The following is a 22,635-nucleotide window of genomic DNA, read 5'->3' as shown; positions in this document are numbered from 1 at the left end:
CCTTTTTAAGCAAAAGCACTTGAATATCAGAGTTAAGTTTACCTGACATTTCCTGATACACACTTTATTTGGTGAAGGTGTAAAAGACTCTGCACAGCAAGAAGCCACCTTTCTACCAGCAAGTGATAATCGCAAGTAAAGACTCAGCAAGAACCCAGCACCTTAGTGACTTATACAGACCAATGCCCTCTGCTAGCGAGACTCTACCCACCTGCACTCACACACACACACTGCTCTACTCACCCCTTCTATACACTACCACACTGCAAACCCATCGCAATAACACACGACGGATCCAACGATTATAAATACACAACAGCAAGCTGAATTCAGTTTACCACCATTGAACTTTTAATTTCATGCTTTATTGTACTCTATCCACCATTAAACAACAACAACCCTGTCCAAGCAATTATCACGCTCTCGAGTGCTTTAAAAAGGCGTAAATGGGCCGAGCTGTTTGCCGTGGCGTTCTTGCTCTGAATCAAAGGCGACGCCTGTGAGCAGGGCACTTGCACAATTATTGGAAAAAAAATAGCCACTCTTTTGTCCCTTTGTCTCACTTAAGTCGAGTGTAATGGAGGCTACAATAACAAATGCTGATACACGAGATGAAGAGATTAGCGTACATCGATTCTCAATTCAAGCACTACACTTCCAACCACAGCATCCCAGTTGAAAAAGATCAGCTGAGGCAAGCAAGAATTCAGTGGTTATTCAGTGCCGGGCTGGTGATGCTAGTTGACTAGCACAATGGAGCTAATGTGTTAAAGTAAAACAGTCCTATGGTACGTTTGAATCTTGTTTAAGCTGCTTGGGACTTGGACCTACAATAAGACGTGTTGGAAAGGTACAGCTAAGACTACAGAAAAGCGCCGAGAGGACGCTCAGAGACCGCCGTGATTGGTTTTGTTGTCCACAACTGTTTTGTTCAGGTTTTTATAGCAGCAGCAGCTTTTGTCGGCCGGTACATTTTCGGCTTTGGGAAAGCTTTCAGGGAGCAAAAAAAAAAAAAGAGAAGCTTGTTTTTTGGCTTATAAACTTTTAGAGAAAGAAAAGAAAGAGTGTAACAAAGTGTTTTATCAATAGCTCTCATGGAACATGTGTGTACTGTACTGTAGGTGTGACCTTACCAAGGCCTGACTGCACGCGTGGTCTACAGCAGCGACAGACAGCGAGGGACTCGGCTCCATGTCGTCTAACGTGAGCTCGATGTTTTCCTAAATAAATGTAAAAAGCACGGTCAGTATCCTAAATAATTACCTTAAACACATGTGCAGTTTTGTAGGTCTAGCCAGAAACATCAACATGAAGCAGACACAACACACAGGAAACAGAGTACGCGATTACAGATCGAATTTCTGTCATTTCTGTGTTTTGTTTTTCTGGCTGAATGCTGGTGCTTTTATCACGTCGCTGTCAAATTAAGACCGGAGCAGTAAAATAACCTTCAGCTGCTTACAGCATTTCACACAGATGAGATACAGAGGCCCAAAAGACTTGTGACTGATCTCCCGATGTGTGAATGAAGCGGTCACGTGATTCCTGTGCATCCTTATGATTAACTCTGATTCTTTTGGCTTCCGAACGTGGGCTATTTACCTGCTTGGAGCACAATTGGTTAGCTTGTGACTTGCTCTCTCAGCATGATGTGAAAAAAATAAGTGTGACAGAGAAGTCGCAATTTTCTTCTGCGATTGAAGGTCCACTCCCAACTCTCTGGTTAAATCACTTCATTTTAAATGATCAAAACCATATAAAAAATAATAATAATAATTTTGAATTTAGCAATAATAAATGTGTAGTAAAGTGAAAAACGGAGAAATTGCTTTATTTTATTTTTTTTGGAAGAATCTAATTGAGTCTGAAAAGGCACTGTTTTTTTACTCTTGTTCTTAAAGCACTCATTTAATTTTAATTTCCAGTTGTATTTCATTGCTGTTTATATCATTTTCTTTGGTCTGTTGCACTGGCGGTAATTAAAGTGTGACTCGTGTACAGGATGAAGTAGCTTCGGTTTTATCCGCTGGGATTCAAAGGGTTTGTGAAGGCGCTAGTCCTTGGTCAATCATGGAGAACAGTTCACATCCTGTACCACTGGTTTACACGGCGGAGGAGTTGTCTACAGTTTCATTGTAACTGTAAAGTCGATTCTGTTCAAAGATGTCCGAGCAAAGGGGAGGAGATAAAAGGCTTTATAAAAAATAATAAATAAATAAATAAATAAATAAATAAATAAATAAATAAATAAATAAATTTTTTAAAAGGTCAGTTTTGATGGTAATGCTTGTTTCAGGTGTGTCAAAAAACATCCATCTGTAAGGGAGCATTTGGCAGAAAATGTATAAATTAATAAATCACATTATTATTATTATTATTATCTAACTAAGACCTAAGGTGTGTACAGTATTTCTGGTACTTAGGTACTAATGGTAAGGCTATTAAATGATTATATCTATGAAGCATCTTCACAAGCGTTCACAACACAACGGTGTGTACCTCCTTGTAGCGCTCCAGCTCTTGAACAAACGTGCGCTCGTGAAAAAGGGCCTGCAGTCGCTCCTGAGCGTAGTTGTGACAGAGCTCCTCGAAGGTAGCGCCTCTCTCCGTCTTGGCCTGCCGGGGATTCTGGGAACCTGGAGTGTCTACAATCAGCAAAGAACACAGCGAGTGCTTCTGCGTGGACTTCAGAGCTCTAGGAGAGACAAAGTGAAACCCGGAATATGTAATTCAGCTTTTATTAAGGTAAATATACAAACGGAAACAACACCGCTGATGGATCATGACCTAATTATTTGGAAATAAACGAGACCACGTTTAAATTTGGCCGATTTATCATTCTTAGAAACTGTTCTCACCGTTTCACATCATTGTCCTCCTTATTACTGCTGGTGGTTTAGTGTCTAGACCCTAGACTTGAATTTTGGCATGAAATGAAACATCTTTCCCCATCTGAGTTGGCGATGGACTCACCTGTTGATGAGGGAGATCAGGAGAGTGAAGATCTCGGAGTATAAACCGGAAGCCATGGCCTCCAAACATTCCATCGCCGTGGCTTTGGACCCTAGACCCAAACACACAAACACACCATTACACTTCCAGTCATGTCGATTGTGTCGATGTAAAAGAAACAGCCTGAAGATTAAATCTTCTGTTCCTCAAGGACAGATAAGAACGAGTAGGAACTTGAGCACAATAAAGTAAAGTGGCAATGGAGAAAGCACTTTCATCATCATGATGCGTTCGGCACTGACATTAAATCTGAATATGCGCATTGGGGATGGAGTGACTCAGGCTTGTCGTGAGAAATCAGACTGCGGGCGCCCACACGCATTCCTCCTGGTAGCCGCTAAGCATTTCTGACATTAGATAAATCTCGCACCTGCAACCAAGACACAGCTATGCGTCCTGACGCGCCCTCGGGAGACATGGGAACGTGACTGAGAAGGCGTAGGCATGGCCTTGGGTGACATCTCCAGCTCACGCAATCAGAGAGAAATAAACCACACTTATGGTACGTATTGTACAACTGCAGGAGCGCACGTCACACCCTGTTTAAACAAAGACCAAGGAACACTGTGTTTCACACAATTACACCTAACTGTAAACAGACAATAAGGTCATTCTGTAATAAATGAACATTATAATGGTTGGTAAATTGTCCTGGTGTAAGAGGAGAGTTAAAAAATAGTTAGAGACTTTGAGAGGGAAAAACAACGACAGACTGATGCGCCATGACGTGCGAGCTGAGTGTCATAATGTCATATAACTGATGGTCTGGAGTGTATTATACCACCCATACAACAGCCATTTCACAACGATTACAACCTTTTATCTATTAGCAAACACATCGCACATTTCAACAGTTTACACTTCGGTATAATGTGGAAGTCTGTGGTCTCAATTCCTCACACACTCACTCACACACACTCACTCACTCACTCACACTCACTCACTCAATCACACACACTCACTCACTCACACTCACTCACACACACCCTCACTCACTCACTCACACACACCCTCACTCACTCACTCACTCACACACACCCTCACTCACACCCTCACTCACTCACTCACACCCTCACTCACTCACTCACTCACTCACACACACACACCCTCACTCACTCACTCACTCACACCCTCACTCACTCACTCGCACACTCGCACACTCGCACACCCTCACTCAGTCACACCCTCATACACACACTCACGCACACACTCACACACACACTCACTCACACCCTCACTCACTCACACACACACACACTCCCTCACTCACTCACACCCTCACACACACACACACACCCTCACTCACACACACACTCTTACACTCACACACGCTCACAGTCATTTTATCAAGAAAACAGTGAAAATGGAAAACACAATGAAGACAGCAGAGTTTACAAACAAGACCTTTCCATAATGTTAAATTAAAAAATGACTATTAAGACTTTTATTATGACAGATTATCTGAGTGGCCCCCTTATTATTTTACATGACCCGTGTGTATGAGCGGTTACTACAGAAACCTTCCCATCACTATATATAACCCTACTGTTTGTATTACAGCCAGAACAACACGTGCTGTAGTGCACACCGTCTGACCCTCAGCCGCTCTGGGCCAGAACAGCAGCCCAGATGTTTCCACATTTCACTTTCTTTATTACTCGGCACTGCACCTTTTTTTTTTGGTCAGCTTTAAAATGATTGCCACCCTGGATGTAGACTGCAGAGCAGGAGAGAAGCTGCTTAGTTATTGCCTTATTTATTTTTCATGCTGATGGAGATCATTACCGTGAACAATCAAAGCCATTATAATTATTATTTAGTGTTTCATCATTGTAATAGATTATTAGAAACCAAATTGTCTGGCTAGTTAAATGAACTGATTTTAATTCATGTTTAACTTCATAACTTAGATTTACATTTTAATGTAGCCTGTTTTCGTGGGAGAAAGTCGATGAATAAAAAGCTTTAATGACTGCATAGTAAACCTGACGGTACGTCTTGCTGCGCCTGTGGTTGCTGGAAATCTCACTCAGGATGGAAGGAAGTGTTTGGGTTTTACACCAAAGTAAAGTAAAGCCCGGTCCTGTGTGTTTTTGAATTAGAGAACTGTTGTGGTTGTGCTCATATTTGCCTGAGATATCTCCGGGTTCCTCGGGTCCTGGGCGGACGCCGGAGGTCCGTGACAGGGTTCCCTTGGCCTGAGGTTTGAAGATGGATGATGAGAGCTCTTCCAGGGTGCAGCCCAGGAGGTACGCCGCTTTCTGAGCCCATTCGTGTCTGGCAAACTGCTTACGGCCGGCTGAGGAGAGAGAGAGAGTTATTAATGAAGCGATAAGGATTGATTGTACACTTACTGCATTTTCTATTCACATTTATTCATTTAAGAAGCTTTTATGCAAAGTGGCAGAATATAATCAGGGCACAGAGCCGTAAAAGGAGCGGACTGTGATACAAGAGCTGATGAGATTTAACCAAGTGACAGTAAACAGAGAGCAGGGCTGAAGACAGGAACCAGAGTAAATATATATATGTATGTGTGAGACAAATTTTATCATCATTTCTAGAGCGCTTAGAAGTCATGCCAGATTTATTGTTGAAAAGGTTTATTTTTTTCTATTGTACCGGATGTTGCTGAAGCTTACAGACTAAGCAGTCGGGTGCAAAACAAACTGCTTTGCTCCGTAATAAAATATTTTCATACGGCAGCAGAAAAAAAACGCCGCGTTCAAAAAAAAACGACTACAAAAAAAATAATAAATAATTCCTGTCAGAATCCAACTCACATCCAACCTGAATCTGACGCAACGGTGAAGTTCCTCCAGACTATCAGTGGTTCAGTGTTGAGGTGGGGAAATGACAGAAATGATTTAGAAATAAATAAATAAATAACACTGACAAAAATCCCCTTTAATAGATAAGTGTGTGTCAGTGTTATTTATTTTTGTTTGTTTATTTATTTTAAGAGAAGCACAAAACAGGAGAGCTTTTTGTGCTGTTATGAAAAAAAGGTGTTGTCAGTACTTCAAATCATAACAGAACTAACTCCAACAGAAACGAGAGGAAAATCACACACGTAAACAATACATTTTGTATTTATTATAAAGTTCTCTAGGCATTTTCTCAGCTCTCTATCCTGGTTTGATGGATTGTGCTCAATATATTTTAATGATCACAGATCAACACACCAGATATTCCTGCTGGTTCCTGACTTTTTTTTTAAATATTATTATTATTATCGCTAACACAGTTTGGTAACGGGGGATGATGAGCAGGATGTTTGTCTGACAGGAAGTCAAGAGAATTTGAACTCTGTACAGTTAAAGCCGTTGTCTTGTGACACCAGCTCATGTACCTGGGAATGTCCTGATGGTTATCCTTATATCCCTTTACTAACGACGATGCTTATGAAGCGACTGAAAAGTCAGTTGGTTGCTGCAAGTCTGAAAATCAGTTGTTAGTTACACTTGTTAATTATCCTCGTAGCTGCTGGGAAGTAAACCAAAGTCGTTGGTCGACAGCCTGAGAAGGAACACGTGCTTTAACGTCCACTTCAATTCCTCCAAATTTACTTTAATCTTTGAGTCTGAAAATCAAACAGTATAGAATATAGGACAGAAGCAAGGTTTGTCCCCCTCACTGTTTTCTGTTCTTCTTACACTCCAGCACCCAGATTGTTAAGAGAACTATGGAGGAACATCAAACGGAGCAGATAGCAGCTTTATCAGCAGCACAAGCCCACTGCTTTGCCTCACTGAGACAGGATGAAAGCGTGTGAAACATGGAAGCCCAATGCCATTAAAATGCTAATAAACTGTCTGCTATCAGTGATTAACACACACACACACACACACACACACACACACACACACACACACACACACAGTGAATATACAAGAGAATGCATTTACCTTCATCTGACTCTGGGTTACGGTGCGGTGCAGCGCCAACATGCAACATCAGCATGTGAGTGAGAACAAAAGGGTTAACAAGACACATAACACACTGCAGATCTACTGGACAAACAAATCTCAGAGGAGTTAAGGTTCATGTTATTATGCAGTTTCTCTCATACACAAACACACACACACACACACACACACACATGCATGTGGAAGTTAAGAAAATGATACAGGCCTTGTTCTAAACGCATGAGACCCATTAGTGAGCTCATTACCGGAATCTCAGTAGAGCGCTGAGTGATGAGCCGTTCGCTTAATGTCATTATTACCATTATCGCCCACTCGCATTAACCCCATGTCACACTGCACGAGAGAAGCCGAGGATACGGAGAGATGCCGGAGTCACGGGGCTCGAGTCAGGCTTCTCAAATGACTCTACTGCCACAGAGTGGCTGCTTGTGAAAATGCGATGGGGTGAAAAAAGTCAAGACATGGCACTTTATTGCATGCTTGATATAACAAGATAAGCATATGGTATGAGCTCTGTGACACTTTCTGTAAAGTCTATACACACTGTTATCACAGCGGCAGCAGGTTGTAGCGTACACCTCTAAAGAAACCATTATTTCTGTATAGAGTATTCAGTCTTTTTTTTTTTTATGCTCATGCATGGCTAATTAATGTCAACTCTGTAGAAAGTGTAACAGAATAAAATAAATAAATAAAAATTATTTAAAAAAAAAAAACAACTAAATAAATAAAATGAAGCAAAAGTCGACGTGCAGTAGAACTCTGGAAAGCGATGACAGACAGATGAGTGATGGAGACGTTCATTACCGCTTTCGTCTATGACTGAGACTGCACAGGGGGGCAACATTAGACAAAATGAGCGTCAAACGAGCTGCTGAGAACAAACACATCCGGAGCCATTAGCACTCAGTCAATAATCATTACCGCACTATGGAATGGATGAGGAGAAATTAGTCAAACTGTAACAGATGATTTAAATCATCGATCATGCTCGTGTCGGTGTAGCAAGCCATTAACAAACAACATTCCAACATCATCTCTGTTTGTTTACGCTGTTCATGCTGGACTTATTAGATTTAATAAGTCTATCGTGCTGAAAACATCCAGCCAATACCTTTAGTGGCTCCCGCTGCTCCTAGGTGGTAGATGGCGCCCAACACCAGCCAGAAAGTTCTCTGCTCCTCTGGAGAAATGCTCAACACTTTCATTGCAGCCTGGAGTTTAGCAAACTGCTGAGTGGCTTTTTGTTTCTCTTCAGGCTGAAGAAACAGAAAGGATTAGAGCAGACTGGCACGTTATAGGGTTTGTAAATGAAATGTGTACGATGTGATGTTTCTTGTAGAAGTCGTCGTCGACGTGGTTCTTGCCTTGGAGTGAGGCAGGATCCCGAAGGCGCTGTTCTCTGCGAAGTGGTTGAAGTGCAGCTCGGTTCTGCAGACACAGGTTATGGGGTTAAGGAGAGAACTAAAAAAAAAACAAAAAACCTGGCACCCATCATGTGAAAATGGTCCTAGAGCAGCTCAGATAACAGAAAGGTTACAGTGGTGTGTGATGTACTGTACCAAGACTGGGTTTAACAGAGTGTTTAGCCCAATTTTTGGGTAAGGAAATAACAATGAATAAGAACAGCTTAAGAAGAATGTTAGCTGTTAGAAAGGTACTTATTATTAAGTTACTTCGTGTAGTAGAACTGACAAGTTCTCTAAAAAAAAAAAAAAATTAGGTACAGCTTCCTGTGTGAAACATAAACATACTCTTAGTATAAACCAGGAGTTTAAGGTTCCTGACGATACTACAGCATACTACTGGGAAACCTTTCACCTTACACCTTCAACAGATGCCTTCAGATCCTTTACAGCAGGGGAGTCAAGCTCAAACTCACAGTGGGCCAAAATATAAAACTGAGATAAAGTCACAGGCCAAACTGAATATTTATTGAAAAATGAACTGCAACTGACATGTCATGTTCATCCTTTTTCACACGGAAACAAACTTTAGTTCTGCTTAAACACAGGATTTGGAACAACCAGAGCTTGACATTACAAACACATAAGAAATTAAATTTGAAATAAAAGACACATCAGTGGTGTTCATGTCACAAACTTTGACCATACACTTTTTGACAAACTCTCCCTCATTAAAGGGCAGATTTTGCCGTCTCTGCTGCCACAATAAAGCTTTACAGCCTTTACAGCAGCTTCACTTGTTGACTTTGCGTTCATGAACACAGTCTGCCGGGAAACCAGCCTTTTTTCATCTCCTTCGCCTTCTGGAGCTCCTGCTTTACGTCCAGGTCCTTATACTTCTCATAATGTTTCGTGTCATAGTGTCTTCTTATGTTATATTCATTCGTTACAGACACGTTATCTCCACACACAAAACTGGTCTGTCCTTTATATTCGTGAACAGATAATCTGCCTCCCTCCTGTCTTGAAAGCTGTCCGTCTTTCGTTTGGACATTTTTGTGGAGGGTGAATTAACTTGCCCGATGTGACTGTAACATGGTTGTTAACGACTGTCGACAGAGAATGAGGGGCGCTTTCTGTTTGTGACTACGCGTCAATACAGTGGCAAGGCATTCTGGGATTTGTAGTATTAGCGGAGCATGCGGCTAGCCGGCTGTAATACACATTTGATATGATCTCGCGGGCCAAATATAAATACACCGTGGGCCAAATTTACAGGGTGTGAGATAAAATATTTACTGATAATAGCGTAACTTCCTGAAGGGGTTTGACTTCAAAACGTTTTCAGAAATAGAAATCCTTAACTGACGTGTTTTGTGTAGAATATTTAATCGTTCTAAATGGTGATAGTAGATGGTTTTAGGTGAAAGACTGAACAAGGCATTCCTCAAGGGTTCTTTACAACGGTGAATGGTTCTCGGTTCATGCAAACGTTCTGCTAGGAGAACCCTCTTATGTAGCATTTTATGTTAAATCTCATGTCGAATGTTCTCTGAACGTCTTCTAAAATTCTCTACACTTATACAAGAACAATGCTCAAGGCCTTTTTCTGAATTACTGAATTATTTACTGATTCTACCAGCAACCAGGTCTGTGTAAGGTTCCACCGAGGATAATTAAGGTTTTTGCCCAAAAAAATGCATAGAGAGATTTGTATTATCCATATAATGTAAAAAAAAAAACAAATATCGCCTTTAAAACTGATCAGGCGAGACGGCAATTCTGTGACGTTCTCAAAGCAGAATCAGTAGAAACTGAAAGACTGAAACGGTACTTGTAACCCCTCTGTTGTGAGAGTCTACACACGACCTTTAAGTGTGAGAGACATGAACCCTAGACACAAAGTGGAACTGTTCAACTCGGTCATCAGGACACTGTTCCCACTTGAAGTACTACTGCATCTAAACCGGTTTAAAAATGAAACTGAATCTGTGGCATCTTACTTGAGAGAACTGTCGGCTCCTGCCATCATGTAATAAAAAATGTTGAAAGTGGATTCGCCGTCCGGTCGCCGCGTCACTCTCGACTTCTCCAGCAACATGGTCTACAGGGCGAGAAGATCTGCGTTAAAGATCGGCTTTCTTCAAGGCTCGTGCTGAGTGACCTTCTGATTCATACTGTACCTGGATTGAAGCCGAAGCCACCTGACCGGCTTGGTCAAAGTCCAGAGAGACGATGTGGGAGAAGCGACTGGCGTTCCCGTTCATGGACGTGCTGCAGTTCCCGAACGCCTCGAGGATGGTGTAGACAGCCTGCCACTTCTCAGCTGGAGCAAACGAACAGAAGACATTATATTCTTTATGTGCAGCTACTTGTATTGGTTCACACTGCATACCAATTTAAGCTGCATTGTGTTTCCATCACCTACTGACACAGACAGTCATGGAATGTGCAGTTTGGGTAACTCTGTCAACCAAATGGGAAAATATGGACTGTTTTCCTTTTTTTTTTCAATATTTATGATTTTATTAACTCCATTAAAAAGGTGGCTAAAGGTCTGATGCTTAACTAGTCCTTAACTAATCCCAGGTGACCTCGGAGGGTAGACCACATTCCCCTTCTCTCCTTGCTATTCTCCTCTTCCTCCCTCACCTGAGTACACCTTGCTGTTGCTGCCTGCAATGGTCACCAGGTACTGCACCAGATGTTGACAGTTAGTGGTTTTTCCACTTCCGCTTTTCCCCAGTAGTATGATGGACTGGTCCTGGCGCGTGGTCAGAAGTTTACGGTACGCAGCCTGGGCCACGCCGTATATATGGGGAGCCGTGTCCTCTTTGCGGCAACCTTTAAACATGTGCATCACCTGAGAACAGACGAAACAGCAGGTATATTTCTTTCTGTCAGTAGTGCATTTTTGCTCACACCCTAACATCACGTACAGAGGCTCTCACCTTCTCGGAGTACATGGACGGCACACTGACAGGGTTGATGACCACTATGTTTGACCCAGCGTAGGTGTGGATGAGGTTTCCTCCGTAGCGCTGTCGCAGTGTGTGCATGATGCTGGACTCGTTCAGGTAGAGCAGCGAAGACAAATCCTCCACGCGGTCCAACGAGGGAGGGTTCGCCTTACAGACAAATCAAACATCCGTCAATCCCGATTACAGACAAATAATACTCACTTAAAGTTAATATATAATAAATATAATAACTTACACCTCATTCAATCATGCTAGAATTTAAAAAGTTAATAATCCGGTATTATATTTTAGTCCAGAGTCAATGCTTTGGAAAAAAGACTGTGCCGGGGTCTTATTTTGAATCCTGATAATTCCTCACACACACATACACACACACTCAATCAGATGTGTGTATGAGGGACTTAAAGGTGGGGTCTCTGATGTTTGAAAGCCGATGTTGACATTTGAAATCACCAAAACAAACACGCCCCTAACCCAAATGGGTCCCACCCCTGTATCGATAGCTCCGCCCACACATACATACGTAACCCAGGTGACTAATAAACGTGTCTTTATCATAGACGAAATAAACGTGTCTTTATCATAGCTGAAGGGAAGAACAATACGATTGTAGATAAACAAACAAGCAAAAATGACACACAAGCATCATCATGTAAAGGACAAAGGCATATATTAGTTCTGTGTAACAAAGCAAAACCAACGTTACTCACCTATCGAGAAGGAAAAAAGCGCCTCGGCGTCTTAAGTAAAGTCGGCCACATATTCACAGGTCGGAGTTTCCCGAGTCGATAACTCCTGAGCTAAACGCTGTTACTACACAAAACGCGGTTGTAGCTGCCTCTCTACATTACTACGATAGAAAAGAGGTGTTATTTGTGTAGTAACAGCGTTTAGCTCAGGAGTTATTGACTCGGGAAACTCCAACCTGTGAATATGTGGCCGACTTCCTGCTCCTTCAGTTCTCTCCAGCGCTGGAAAGCTGATCCTATATTAACACGTCCTACTTCTTGTCCTTATCATAAGTCTTTCTTCTCTTTCTTTCTTTGTTTTTATCCTCCATGTCAACGTTAAAACCGCTTTCTGCTAACGTCACACATGCGCACTGAACACTCTCTCCGCCCATATCGACAAGCCCCGCCTCTTTCTGCTCATTGGCTACACGTTTGTTTTGTTTTTTGTTTATCATTCGGCCCGACTCAGTTTTCTGAAGCATTTCTCAACAATCGGAGACTCCGCCTTTAAGATGATAAAACCAAGCCCTCATGACCCACCTTCTCGACATCATCCTCATCCACTTCCAGAAACGTCCCGTCATGCTCTAGCCGGATCTTCACCTTCCCCTCTGGAACACTTCCCTCCTCGGACTTCAGCTGGGTCGCTGCAGAAACACAAACACAGACCTGTTGAGAGGGTCTGCAGTTCGGTGTAGACTTACACACCTCGTCCCTTCGGCTTTGTGTATAGAAATGAATTTTTAATGAAACACGCCGCTTTTACAAGCTGGCACACCGAGCAGCTGCGCAGGAGCACTCGGCTGGTACATTTATAAAGAGTCTGAAATTTCATGCAATTGAAGGTTCTTAAATTTCATCAGTCGGTTTAGGCGTTTGATGTGATATAGGATTCTCCCAAGTTTACGTACACGTGCGGTGGGTTTTTTTTATTCCTTGTCCGGTTTTTAATAACAGGTCGACGATCCATTTATACCATTAATCCGTTTGTATCGACTACATTGGAAAAATATATAAAATCACAGAAACATTTGTTACATAAAACCTTTCACTCGTATGAAAGCAAGGCTGTTGTGCTTTTGTCTAACATTTTGGTCCACAAGACCGGTCTTGTCATAAACCCGTGTGAAATTTTACTCTTCCTCAGCCTACAAAGACTACTTTTCCTTTTTAACAGTACCCTAGACCGCTCATTTCCGTGAACAAATACACTGTAATGTTCCTGCTACAGTACACAAAGTCAAGCACCTACAGTATACAGTTCAAGTGACATTACAGTATGACTTCATCCTCTTACAGCACTGATACTCGTAATGCACGGAAAGGTTTTTTGTTTTTTTTTGTCTAGCTAGTGGTCTGTGTTAGGTCATTTATCTCATACACGCTCCCTAACCCTAATGTGTGCTTTATGTAGCAATACTATTCCACAGGATAACAACAAGCGCTCGCTATGACTTCAATCTCCAAGACAAAAACAAACAAAAACCACACGTTTTTTTATTATTATAAATGTTATAAAAACTGTTGTGAAGTCAGAAAGCTGTTACAAAATGCTGCCGCTGGAGACTCCTTCCATACATAAAGTAAACCTAATGCAGTGTTTGTTAAACAAAAGCCTACATCAAAAGTTCTGTTTAATATTAGCTTTCGATCACACGGTGCATTTATAGCTGCCGTTATCGAATGATTTCGACGGGATTTTAGGACGCTGTAATGCTAAAACATCTGATGATCAGGAGATCGGTAACCGATGATCGTTTTCTGTCTTTAAAGGTGCAGGTAAAGACAGAGATAGAAGTGAGATGTTGAACGAGTCAACAAAGCCAGAAAGTATCATGTAACAAGATCAAGTTTCAACACACAAGGTCTTCTTACCTAAAGAGAAGCCATCTTTGTGAACCAGCCATATTTTCTCTGTGCCAAACCAGGCTCGTTCTGCAGCGATCTGCTCCTCGGTCTTCACCTGTAGGAGTCAAAGTGAATCAGAGAGAAATCAGGAAACATTGTGCTGACACACAAAACCTTTTACTTACCATGGCCACGACTCACTACTGCACTATAACAGTGCTGTGTTAGAAAGGGGGCCAAACACCAGTTCCACCCATGAACTTTAACATGGCACACACACACACACACACACACACACACGCACGCACACGCACGCGTGGCGGATGTATGACTGAAAAAGTGTGAAGTGAAACCAGCAGCAGAGTGCAGCTTTTATACGCTCGGCGTTTGTTCCTCTTTTTGTAAACCTTCGATATGACAGACTGGATCTGGATAACAAACACTCACAGAGCTATAACGACGTTCAGATATCGGTTCAACACCACAAACCAAATGCACACCAGGGAATTATTACTAGTATAATTCTAGTGATAATACTAGTGAGTTAAAAGAGAGACTGTAGCCACTGCACGATATACAGTAGGACCTCCAGGACAAGCGGGAACACAGAGGATTGGGTTCGTCTGGCTTTATTGACCTACACGGGTGGCAGAGCGACAACCAAAGTATTCCACAAAGGAAACAGGTGTGTGTGCTAACATGCTACAGTCTGTAGTAACTAACACACTCCAGGTTAATCAGGCACATCACACATCAGGCACAGTTTTGGCCAGACCTTGTGTGGTAAAGCAGCGGCATGTGACGCCTGCAGGAAAGCCACGGGGTCCACCTCCATCTCCACTTTCACCTGAGGCAAGATGGGGTTTATGAGCAAGGGAAAACGTATCTATTTACTCATTTTTTATTAAGAAAAACAAACACGCACACAGCAGAGAGAGAGAGGGAGAGCGCATGTAAGTCGTCATTAGCTTAATTCATTTAGTTCACTGATGCACATAAAGCAACTTTTAAGCAATGCAAAGCACATTAAAAGGATGAGTAAAGCTTTGCCGAGGGATTCGACAGTGGTGTCCTGCCAGTCCTGGGATTTGAACTCGAAACCTTCAGATTATTAGGACAAAACTGTTGAGCTCCCTTACTTCCATCACTGGGCTTAAAAAGAAACCAGAGGTCTGAGTAATTAATCCCAGCACGATACTGGGGACGGAACAGAAATGATGAAAAGGACATGAGTTTGGGAAAAGGAAAGGTCATGGTTAGACAAAGAATTTGTACAGAGAGAGAGAGAGAGAGAGAGAGAGAGAGAGAGAGAGAGAGTAAGAAAGAGAGAAAGAGACAGAGAGAGAGAAAGAGAAAGAAAGAGAGAGACAGAGTAAGAAAGAGAGAGAGTGAGAGAGAGAAAGAGAGAGAGAGAGAGAAAAACTCTCTTACAAACAGAACAGGACACAGAACAAAGGAGACTCAGCTACTGGACTGAAGCACACACACACACACACACACACACACACACACACACACACACACACATTTACAGAACAAACTGTATATACTGTATCACAACACAGGGATCTGTTTCATTTCCTCTTGAGACCCATGAGCAGAGTTTCCCGATCAGGATCTTTACAGCAATCTTTAGAGAACACACACTCAGGTCCTCACACAGATTCTCAGTCCTAACCTAAGCTAAATAAAAGCAGAAACCATCTGGTGAATGATGAAAGCCTGAAGGAGGAAAAAAAAAAAAGACAACGAGCGGGAAAAACAGAAAAGTCAGAAATGATGTGGTGTGTAAAACCGAGACGGTGGAAACAAAACATTTGGAATGTAACACTCGACTTTTTGCTCTTTTAACCCAGCATCACTTCCAGAGAAAAACAGAAGCCCTTATATGAGGAAGGTGGGACAGGAATTCAGTTTGTTCAACAAAAACCCCTCGTTCCTGATACGCATCTTACTTTATCTGGTGTCTTCTGAGGTCTTCTTTAAATCGTGAAAATGGCTATAATGGAATGGAAAATAAGTATGTAAGAAGAAATACGTTTTCGCTTTCTCCTTAAGGGCTTCAGATACCAGTGGCCCATCTTTTTGTTGATCGACAACCTGCTCCTGAATAATATTTGGTCTGAGAGCATACACACAGAGCCAATGCTGCTGTAGCGCTAACACTGGTAGTGCTGTGTCCACCATGTACACACCCTCCACCTGTCCCTTCATCACGACAACTAATCTACTGCTGGATAGTTTCAGCATCTGATCTGAACCCCTGTGGTATCAGGTATCAGACAGCAAGCAGACACTGAGTTCTGGGATGTGAAGACGGGTGGGCTGTGTGTGTGTGTGTGGTGGAGACACACCACCTGTTGCTGTGGAAGCAAAGACGGGAGACACACAGGCAAGCTGAGGAGAGAGAGACACACACACAACAGAGCAGACAGAGAGACAGAAAGAGACGGTTACGGGTTTGTCCACGGTGAGGACCTCCTCCAGGCGCTTGTGATTCTCCTCAGAGGGGACTAGGGTAGATTTCTGCAGATAAAAGCAATCAGGAAAGAAAGAAGACAAGAGGACAGGAGGAGAGAAGACAAGAGGACAGGAGGAGAGAAGACAAGAGGACAGACTTTTTGTCGACTGTTTACTGTATGACACGCTGACTGACTTTTCAGTTACACAACAGCATATTATGCACTTTATATCTAAACGCTCGGTGTACGTGCTTTCAGAACCAGCCACTATGTGCTCGCTACATCACACACATACGATACTTACACAAAGACTACATCATACACACACACACACACACACACACACACACACACACACAACACTAAGACACACACCTGTTGGCCGACAGCAGTGGCCCCAGAGATACTCTTTCCAGCTGGTGCTGGAGACCGAGATGCTCCCTTTACCTTCAGAGTAACACAGAACATGATACACACACAAGTGTGCATGAGGAAGGATGAACAGATGAAAGTAATGCAAACACACACACACACACACACACACACACACACACACACACACACACACGTTTACTAGTGAAATAAAAACATGCAACCACAACATGCACCTGAAGCAATTATACAGGCAAACTCATACAGCAACGTCAATAAAATATACCAAGTCATTTTAAGCTAATGCATGAATAGCACCGAAACCACCTTCGTGTTCACTAACCCCAACACTAACCCCAACTCTAACCCCAACTCTAACCCCAACTCTAACCCCAACACTAACCCCAACACTAACCCCAACACTAACCCAAACTCTAACCCCAACACTAACCCAAACACTAACCCCAACACTAACCCAAACACTAACCCAAACACTAACCCCAACACTAACCCCAACACTAACCCAAACACTAACCCAAACACTAACCCAAACACTAACCCAAACACTAACCCAAACACTAACCCCAACACTAACCCAAACACTAACCCCAACACTAACCCCAACACTAACCCAAACTCTAACCCCAACACTAACCCCAACTCTAACCCCAACACTAACCCCAACACTAACCCCAACACTAACCCCAACACTAACCCTAACCCGCTTCCTCAAGGGTTCTTTGGGTGGCTCTTACAGAATTAAGATCTTCTGTTGTAGGGGTCTAGATAGAGACCCCAGACAACTGTGAATGATCTTTGTGTCATTGGGTTCTTCTGCTTGCTACGCGAGAGAATCGACACGATCACAAAATAATGGTCTGAAGATTGAGTTAGAATTCCTGCTATAGGGTTTAATAAGATAACAAAATAGTTCACAAATAACCGTGAGCTCACTGAAATCAACAACAGGCTCTAATCTTATTACTGGTTTAGAATATCCATGCCACTGGGTTAATGACACATCAGTCTGGTGAGCTGTGTTAGTGCTTCACGACGTCACATGCCGTCTTTACCTCAGGCTTCCGGACGGCGGTAGGTCGCTGGGCAGGAATAAAACCTGCAGGGGGCGCTAAAGGATCCACTTTGGCCCTAGGGATAAACCCTGCTACTGGGGCAAAAGGGTCTCGCTTTAGGGCAGGCACAAACCCAACAGGTGCTGCTAAGGGAGTCTTAGGAGGTGGGCTGAGGCAAGGAGGTGGGGCAGATGGGGTGGATTTAGGGGCTGGGATCAAACCAGGAGGTGGAGCTAATGGGTCTGGTTTAGCTTTTGGGATGGACTGAGTGGATATCTTGACAGGATCTTGTTTAAGTGCAGAATCACATTCCATAGTAGGGCTTGTGTCTGATTTTGTCACAACAGGGGCAGGAGGAGGAGAGGAGGTGTTATCAGAGGCCTCCTCTTTTAACTCCTCAACTGGTTTTGAAATTTCTTCGCTCTCCTTAACCTCCTTTCCAGCTCTTGACCGAGCACGATGATCTTTGGTCCTCCCACGCCCCATAAGGCTGGTGAGCCCAACAGAGATATCATCATCATGAGAAGCTGAAGTTGGGGCTTTACTGGATTTGGGCACTGAGGTGGCAGTAGAGGCAGGTTTGTTGGGCACTGGGGTAGGTGGAGGTTCCTCTTTAACCCTACTCACCACCCTGCGTGCTTGGCTTGGGCCACTGATGTTGCTATTGCTTCTTGGATCTGCAGGAGGACCCAAAACCCTGCGGGAGGCTGGAGGGTCACGGCTAGCTCCACCACCTGCTCCATCCACTACAGACTGAGACTGAGCACTCATGCTGCAATCAGTGTCTGACTGCACACACACACACACACACACGTACACACAAGTTGAGGTAATAAAAAAAACTGAAAGACGGCAAAATAAAAATAAAAATAAAAAAGAATTGTTGGACCAACTGCAAACATTATTAATAAACAGGGCAATCGTATGCAGGACATTTACAAAAGTAATAGTCTTGGATATCCATTTAAGACGGACCAAAGAGCTTCATCGAAGTATCTAGCAAATGATTTGAAGACCACAGACTTCAGGCAGCCAGTTGTTTAGAGGTTATATGTCGTAAACGTTGATATTTTCCAGTCGAACCCATTGATGCTCTCAGGAATGACACGAACGCTTCCGGCCAAAATGCTGATTATCTACAACCACTTATAAGTTACCTCCTAGATCCTAATTTCTTTGGTCACTCACTTTACTCATCCAGCTCTTTACTTATTGTTCCCAACCTTTTTTTGAATGCCAGTAAAGACTGAGGAAATAGTCAGTTATCCAACATCGAGACAAGAAACAATGCCATAAGCAGCATCGTGGGCACTGCAATGCAACACTGGCTACAAGCCCTGAAATCTGACTGTCTACAGTCCACCACAGAGGAAACTGGACTATGGCCAGCACATGTGATGCAAAGAGCTGAAATACTCCACATCAAATTTCCAGACATCGCTAACCATCAGATCAGCGAGAGAATCAATCCCAATAGTGAGAGAGATGTGAGAGAATCTCAGCCTTTTTTTTTTTTTTAGCCCTGTCCAGTGACAGACCTTCATATCGATCCTGAAGGTGATGGTGCTGGTCCTCTTCCAGTTTGGAGTAGAATCCATCACTTCTCTGAAGGCAGAGGTGTGTCGTACAGGCTCCGGCTTTGAACCATGGAGTGCAAAAGAACTACCAACACACACACACACACACACACACACACACACACACACTAGCTCGAATGCTCCACACACACCTCCCGTTTGCTCTGACCCATCGTGCCTTCAACTATTTCCGTCTACATCCTTGTCCTGCTTTTTTTTGTCTCCTCCCTCCCTCCATTGCCTTCTGTCTTTCTTGAAGTCCCTCCCACTCTTCGTGTTTGGTGGAAAAAGGAGGGATGGGTGTATCTGTGAGCAGACCATGCTGCCCAGCTCAGAGGATCACGTGCACTGATGCTCTGAGGAAAATCTGCCAGCACGGTGCACCGCTGCAGCAGCAGCAGCATCACCACCGAGGCGGTTTTAAAGGGGAAGGACTGAATTCCCTATTACACCAATTCCTTGCGTCATCTACAAGACCAGTCGAGTATTCCCTATTAATATGGTGATGGTTGAGGATTTAAAGCAGATCCCTGTAATACCTTAGCAAACAGAGTTCAAAAACCCTTCTTTAAAACACAATAGCTACAGTAGGTTTGCTCAGTTTTTTACAGATAATAATTGTGTATAGTCTCAGAAAAGAAATAATCCCAACCGCTCTCGTGGTATTAAGAATAAAGCCTTAATAACACTCCTCTATTACCGCCATCACCTTACTATAGAGAATCCGAGACAAAACCAACGAGAAGCAGCAGCTATTTGCTCCATTCTGCATTCCACCCAACAGACAGGACTAATCCTGCCACACTCCATATTATGTCATACAATATTATTACAACCTGAGAGCCAAAATGTTTCTTCTGGGATTACAAGGAGGTTCCAAGATCTGCACGGTTTAGCACGGAGTCTAAATTTATTCGGCCGTCTGAAATCTGTGATCTCTTCGAAGTGTGGTGCTGAAAGTGTGCTTTGTGAAGCATAGGTCAGTAGGTCCATTACAGTAGGTCCATTATCGGTTTAATAAAGAAGAACCACTAGTCTAGACTCGGGTTAGCACCGTCAAGACAAAACAAAACCCACAAATCAACATTCAGCACTTACGTTTGTGCTTATGGAGTCTGTTGTGTTTTCATCTTTAACCTAGAGAAATGCAGGTCAGAACGGTGAAAAGTTTAAACCCGGACCGAGGCTGAAGGATTCCACATATTCGGTGCAACATGACAGGATGATCAGACAATATTTTGGCAATCGGAAGCTGACCTGAAACTTAGTATTATCAGAAAATATCGGCTGGAAAGATTTATGATGAAGAATATGATCGATAGAGTGTTTAATTATGAACTAGGTTTGTAAAGTTCGTCGCGACAAACTTTGATGTTGGCTTTGACGACGCGAGTAATCGCAACGGCCGGTGCTTTTTGGAGGCGAGTGGACATAAGGGTCAGTGTTACTTTCGGAAGCAAGCAGACGGAAAGCTAGGGTGCCAGAACATTTGGAAACTGAGTGTTTTAACACGTGACGTGTCCATGTTGTGCTAATTATTTTTTCATGTGACGGCACGTGACGTCATCAGAATACCCGTGAGGAAGTTCCCCTCATTGTGCTGAGTGTTTTGATACGTCACATGTCCATGTTGTAAAAAGTTTTTTGATTTTGCATATTTTGGGGGCGGGGCTGTGGGACAACCGGAAGGCCGGTCGGTACACCAATGTAAACCTTTGTTCAGAGTATCACCCTAAAGGAGCTGGCTGAGTTTGGTGTAGATAGTTCGAAAGCTTGCCGAGTTATAAACCTCCAAAGTTTATAATGGGAGTCTATGGGGAAAAAGGCCAATTTGAGACTCAGTACCGGAAGTACCGGTACTCAGATCGCTTAGAAAAGTAATAGCAACAAACTTCAGACCAGCGTTTACGACATATCCGAATTTGGTGCATGTGGCTCGAAAGCCCTAGGAGGAGTTACTCTTGATAAATTTTTGTCTAAGCTTAAATAGAAAAACAGAATGTTGGCTTCTACAAAGCGACATCATTAACCCAAAACTGAGGGTCGTCCTTCTCTTCCATCATCGCTTGGTAATTAACACACAAATTGTTTAATCCCAACAGTTATGTACTTTTTTCAAGGAACTATTGCAGTATGCATGCAGTAAGAAAAGCACAAAAAAACGCCACTTCCCTTTTTTTCCCAGAATGAAAAGCGTGATGAGAAAGCCATGGAGGTCGCGCTGTGGTCATGGGCCGAGCAGGGGGTAAAAAAAAATTAAATTAAAAAGGCAGAGAGAGGATTGCAGAGGAAAGAAGATGAAAAAAAAGAGGTCGATGATAGAAGAAGAGAGGAAGAGAAAGAAAGATTGAAATGTAAAAGAAAGGGGTTGGGTAGAGGAGATGGAGCACTGATGGGACAGGTGTTTCACAGCTGGCACGTCCTCACGGTGAAACAGCTGGACAGGTGGGCTATGGAGCGTGGGATGAAATGATCAGCTGGGGAAAGCAGGACAGAGGAAAATGGAGGAAGAGGCAGAATGAGTCAGTCTGGAATGCAGCTCGTGGATCATTCAAACAGAGTTTGAACTGGTTGGTGAGTGTGTAGACATGCACGAGTGTGTAGACATGCACGAGTGTGTAGACATGCACGAGTGTGTAGACATGCACGAGTACACATAGCCTGAGGTCAATAAAAAAAAACAACACCTCACCCTGTATGAGGGCACATGCTCAACTCACATGCGACGGAAACACTTCATTTACACAAGTTTCAGAGTGAAATGTTCTCTGGTACAGAGGAAGATTTTTGTGGATGCATTTTCATTGTTTAGTTGTTTTGCTTCTTTTCCTAAACTTAGTACTTTCTACCGATTGATCCGTTAGTGACTAATAAACCAACAGAAGTTTTATAAAGCTACAGTCAGAGCTGCTGTTAAAGGAAATGAACCGACACCTCCTGTCCGAATCTAGTCAAATACAACACAGTATACTGTTGTATATCTGACACACACACACACACACACACACGGTAGTTAGAAAGTCAGGCACACCATATCAATTATATAATTATATACAATTACATAAAGCAGGACAACAGAGAACGGTTGGAAAAGCACATCCATGACTTTTCAAAGGCGATAAGCAGCTACATTAACACGAGTCTGTGATAAATCAATCTCACTGGGCCACAGTAAAGCTTTGCTGCTTTGTTGACACAGCTGATTATCTAAAAACAAGCCTACAGAGTACAGAACAACCTCGTG

General features: G+C 42.9%; 1 protein-coding gene across 13 annotated transcripts in view; it reads right to left on the bottom strand.

Annotated features, from left to right (window-relative positions):
* The window catches only part of myo18aa (myosin XVIIIAa), a 72,069-nt gene that overhangs the window by 29,107 nt on the left and 20,327 nt on the right, over positions 1-22,635 (bottom strand). For 4 of the 13 annotated variants that reach the window (XM_047805115.1, XM_047805118.1, XM_047805125.1 and 1 more), the window contains exons 2-20: positions 21,564-21,868; positions 20,490-20,528; positions 17,815-18,603; positions 16,745-16,816; positions 16,365-16,433; positions 14,683-14,754; positions 13,935-14,022; positions 12,600-12,706; positions 11,299-11,475; positions 11,000-11,210; positions 10,531-10,673; positions 10,351-10,451; positions 8,309-8,372; positions 8,056-8,200; positions 6,921-6,932; positions 5,144-5,311; positions 2,974-3,064; positions 2,500-2,695; positions 1,134-1,220 (exon numbers count right to left, since the gene is read on the bottom strand). In XM_047805115.1, coding sequence (XP_047661071.1) covers positions 1,134-1,220; positions 2,500-2,695; positions 2,974-3,064; positions 5,144-5,311; positions 6,921-6,932; positions 8,056-8,200; positions 8,309-8,372; positions 10,351-10,451; positions 10,531-10,673; positions 11,000-11,210; positions 11,299-11,475; positions 12,600-12,706; positions 13,935-14,022; positions 14,683-14,754; positions 16,365-16,433; positions 16,745-16,816; positions 17,815-18,603; positions 20,490-20,528; positions 21,564-21,602 — 2,670 coding nt within the window. In that variant the 5' untranslated portion in view covers positions 21,603-21,868. Of the gene's footprint in view, positions 1-1,133; positions 1,221-2,499; positions 2,696-2,973; positions 3,065-5,143; positions 5,312-6,920; positions 6,933-8,055; positions 8,201-8,308; positions 8,373-10,350; positions 10,452-10,530; positions 10,674-10,999; positions 11,211-11,298; positions 11,476-12,599; positions 12,707-13,934; positions 14,023-14,092; positions 14,243-14,682; positions 14,755-16,364; positions 16,434-16,744; positions 16,817-17,814; positions 18,604-19,352; positions 19,475-20,489; positions 20,529-21,563; positions 21,869-22,635 lie in introns of those variants that run through there. The other 9 variants (XM_047805120.1, XM_047805119.1, XM_047805127.1 and 6 more) reach the window with 7 other exon arrangements.

This window comes from Tachysurus fulvidraco, chromosome 20 (assembly GCF_022655615.1).
Source record: "Tachysurus fulvidraco isolate hzauxx_2018 chromosome 20, HZAU_PFXX_2.0, whole genome shotgun sequence".
In the NCBI taxonomy this organism is placed as follows: Eukaryota; Metazoa; Chordata; class Actinopteri; order Siluriformes; family Bagridae; genus Tachysurus; species Tachysurus fulvidraco.
This window is presented reverse-complemented; position numbering and strand designations above follow the sequence as displayed.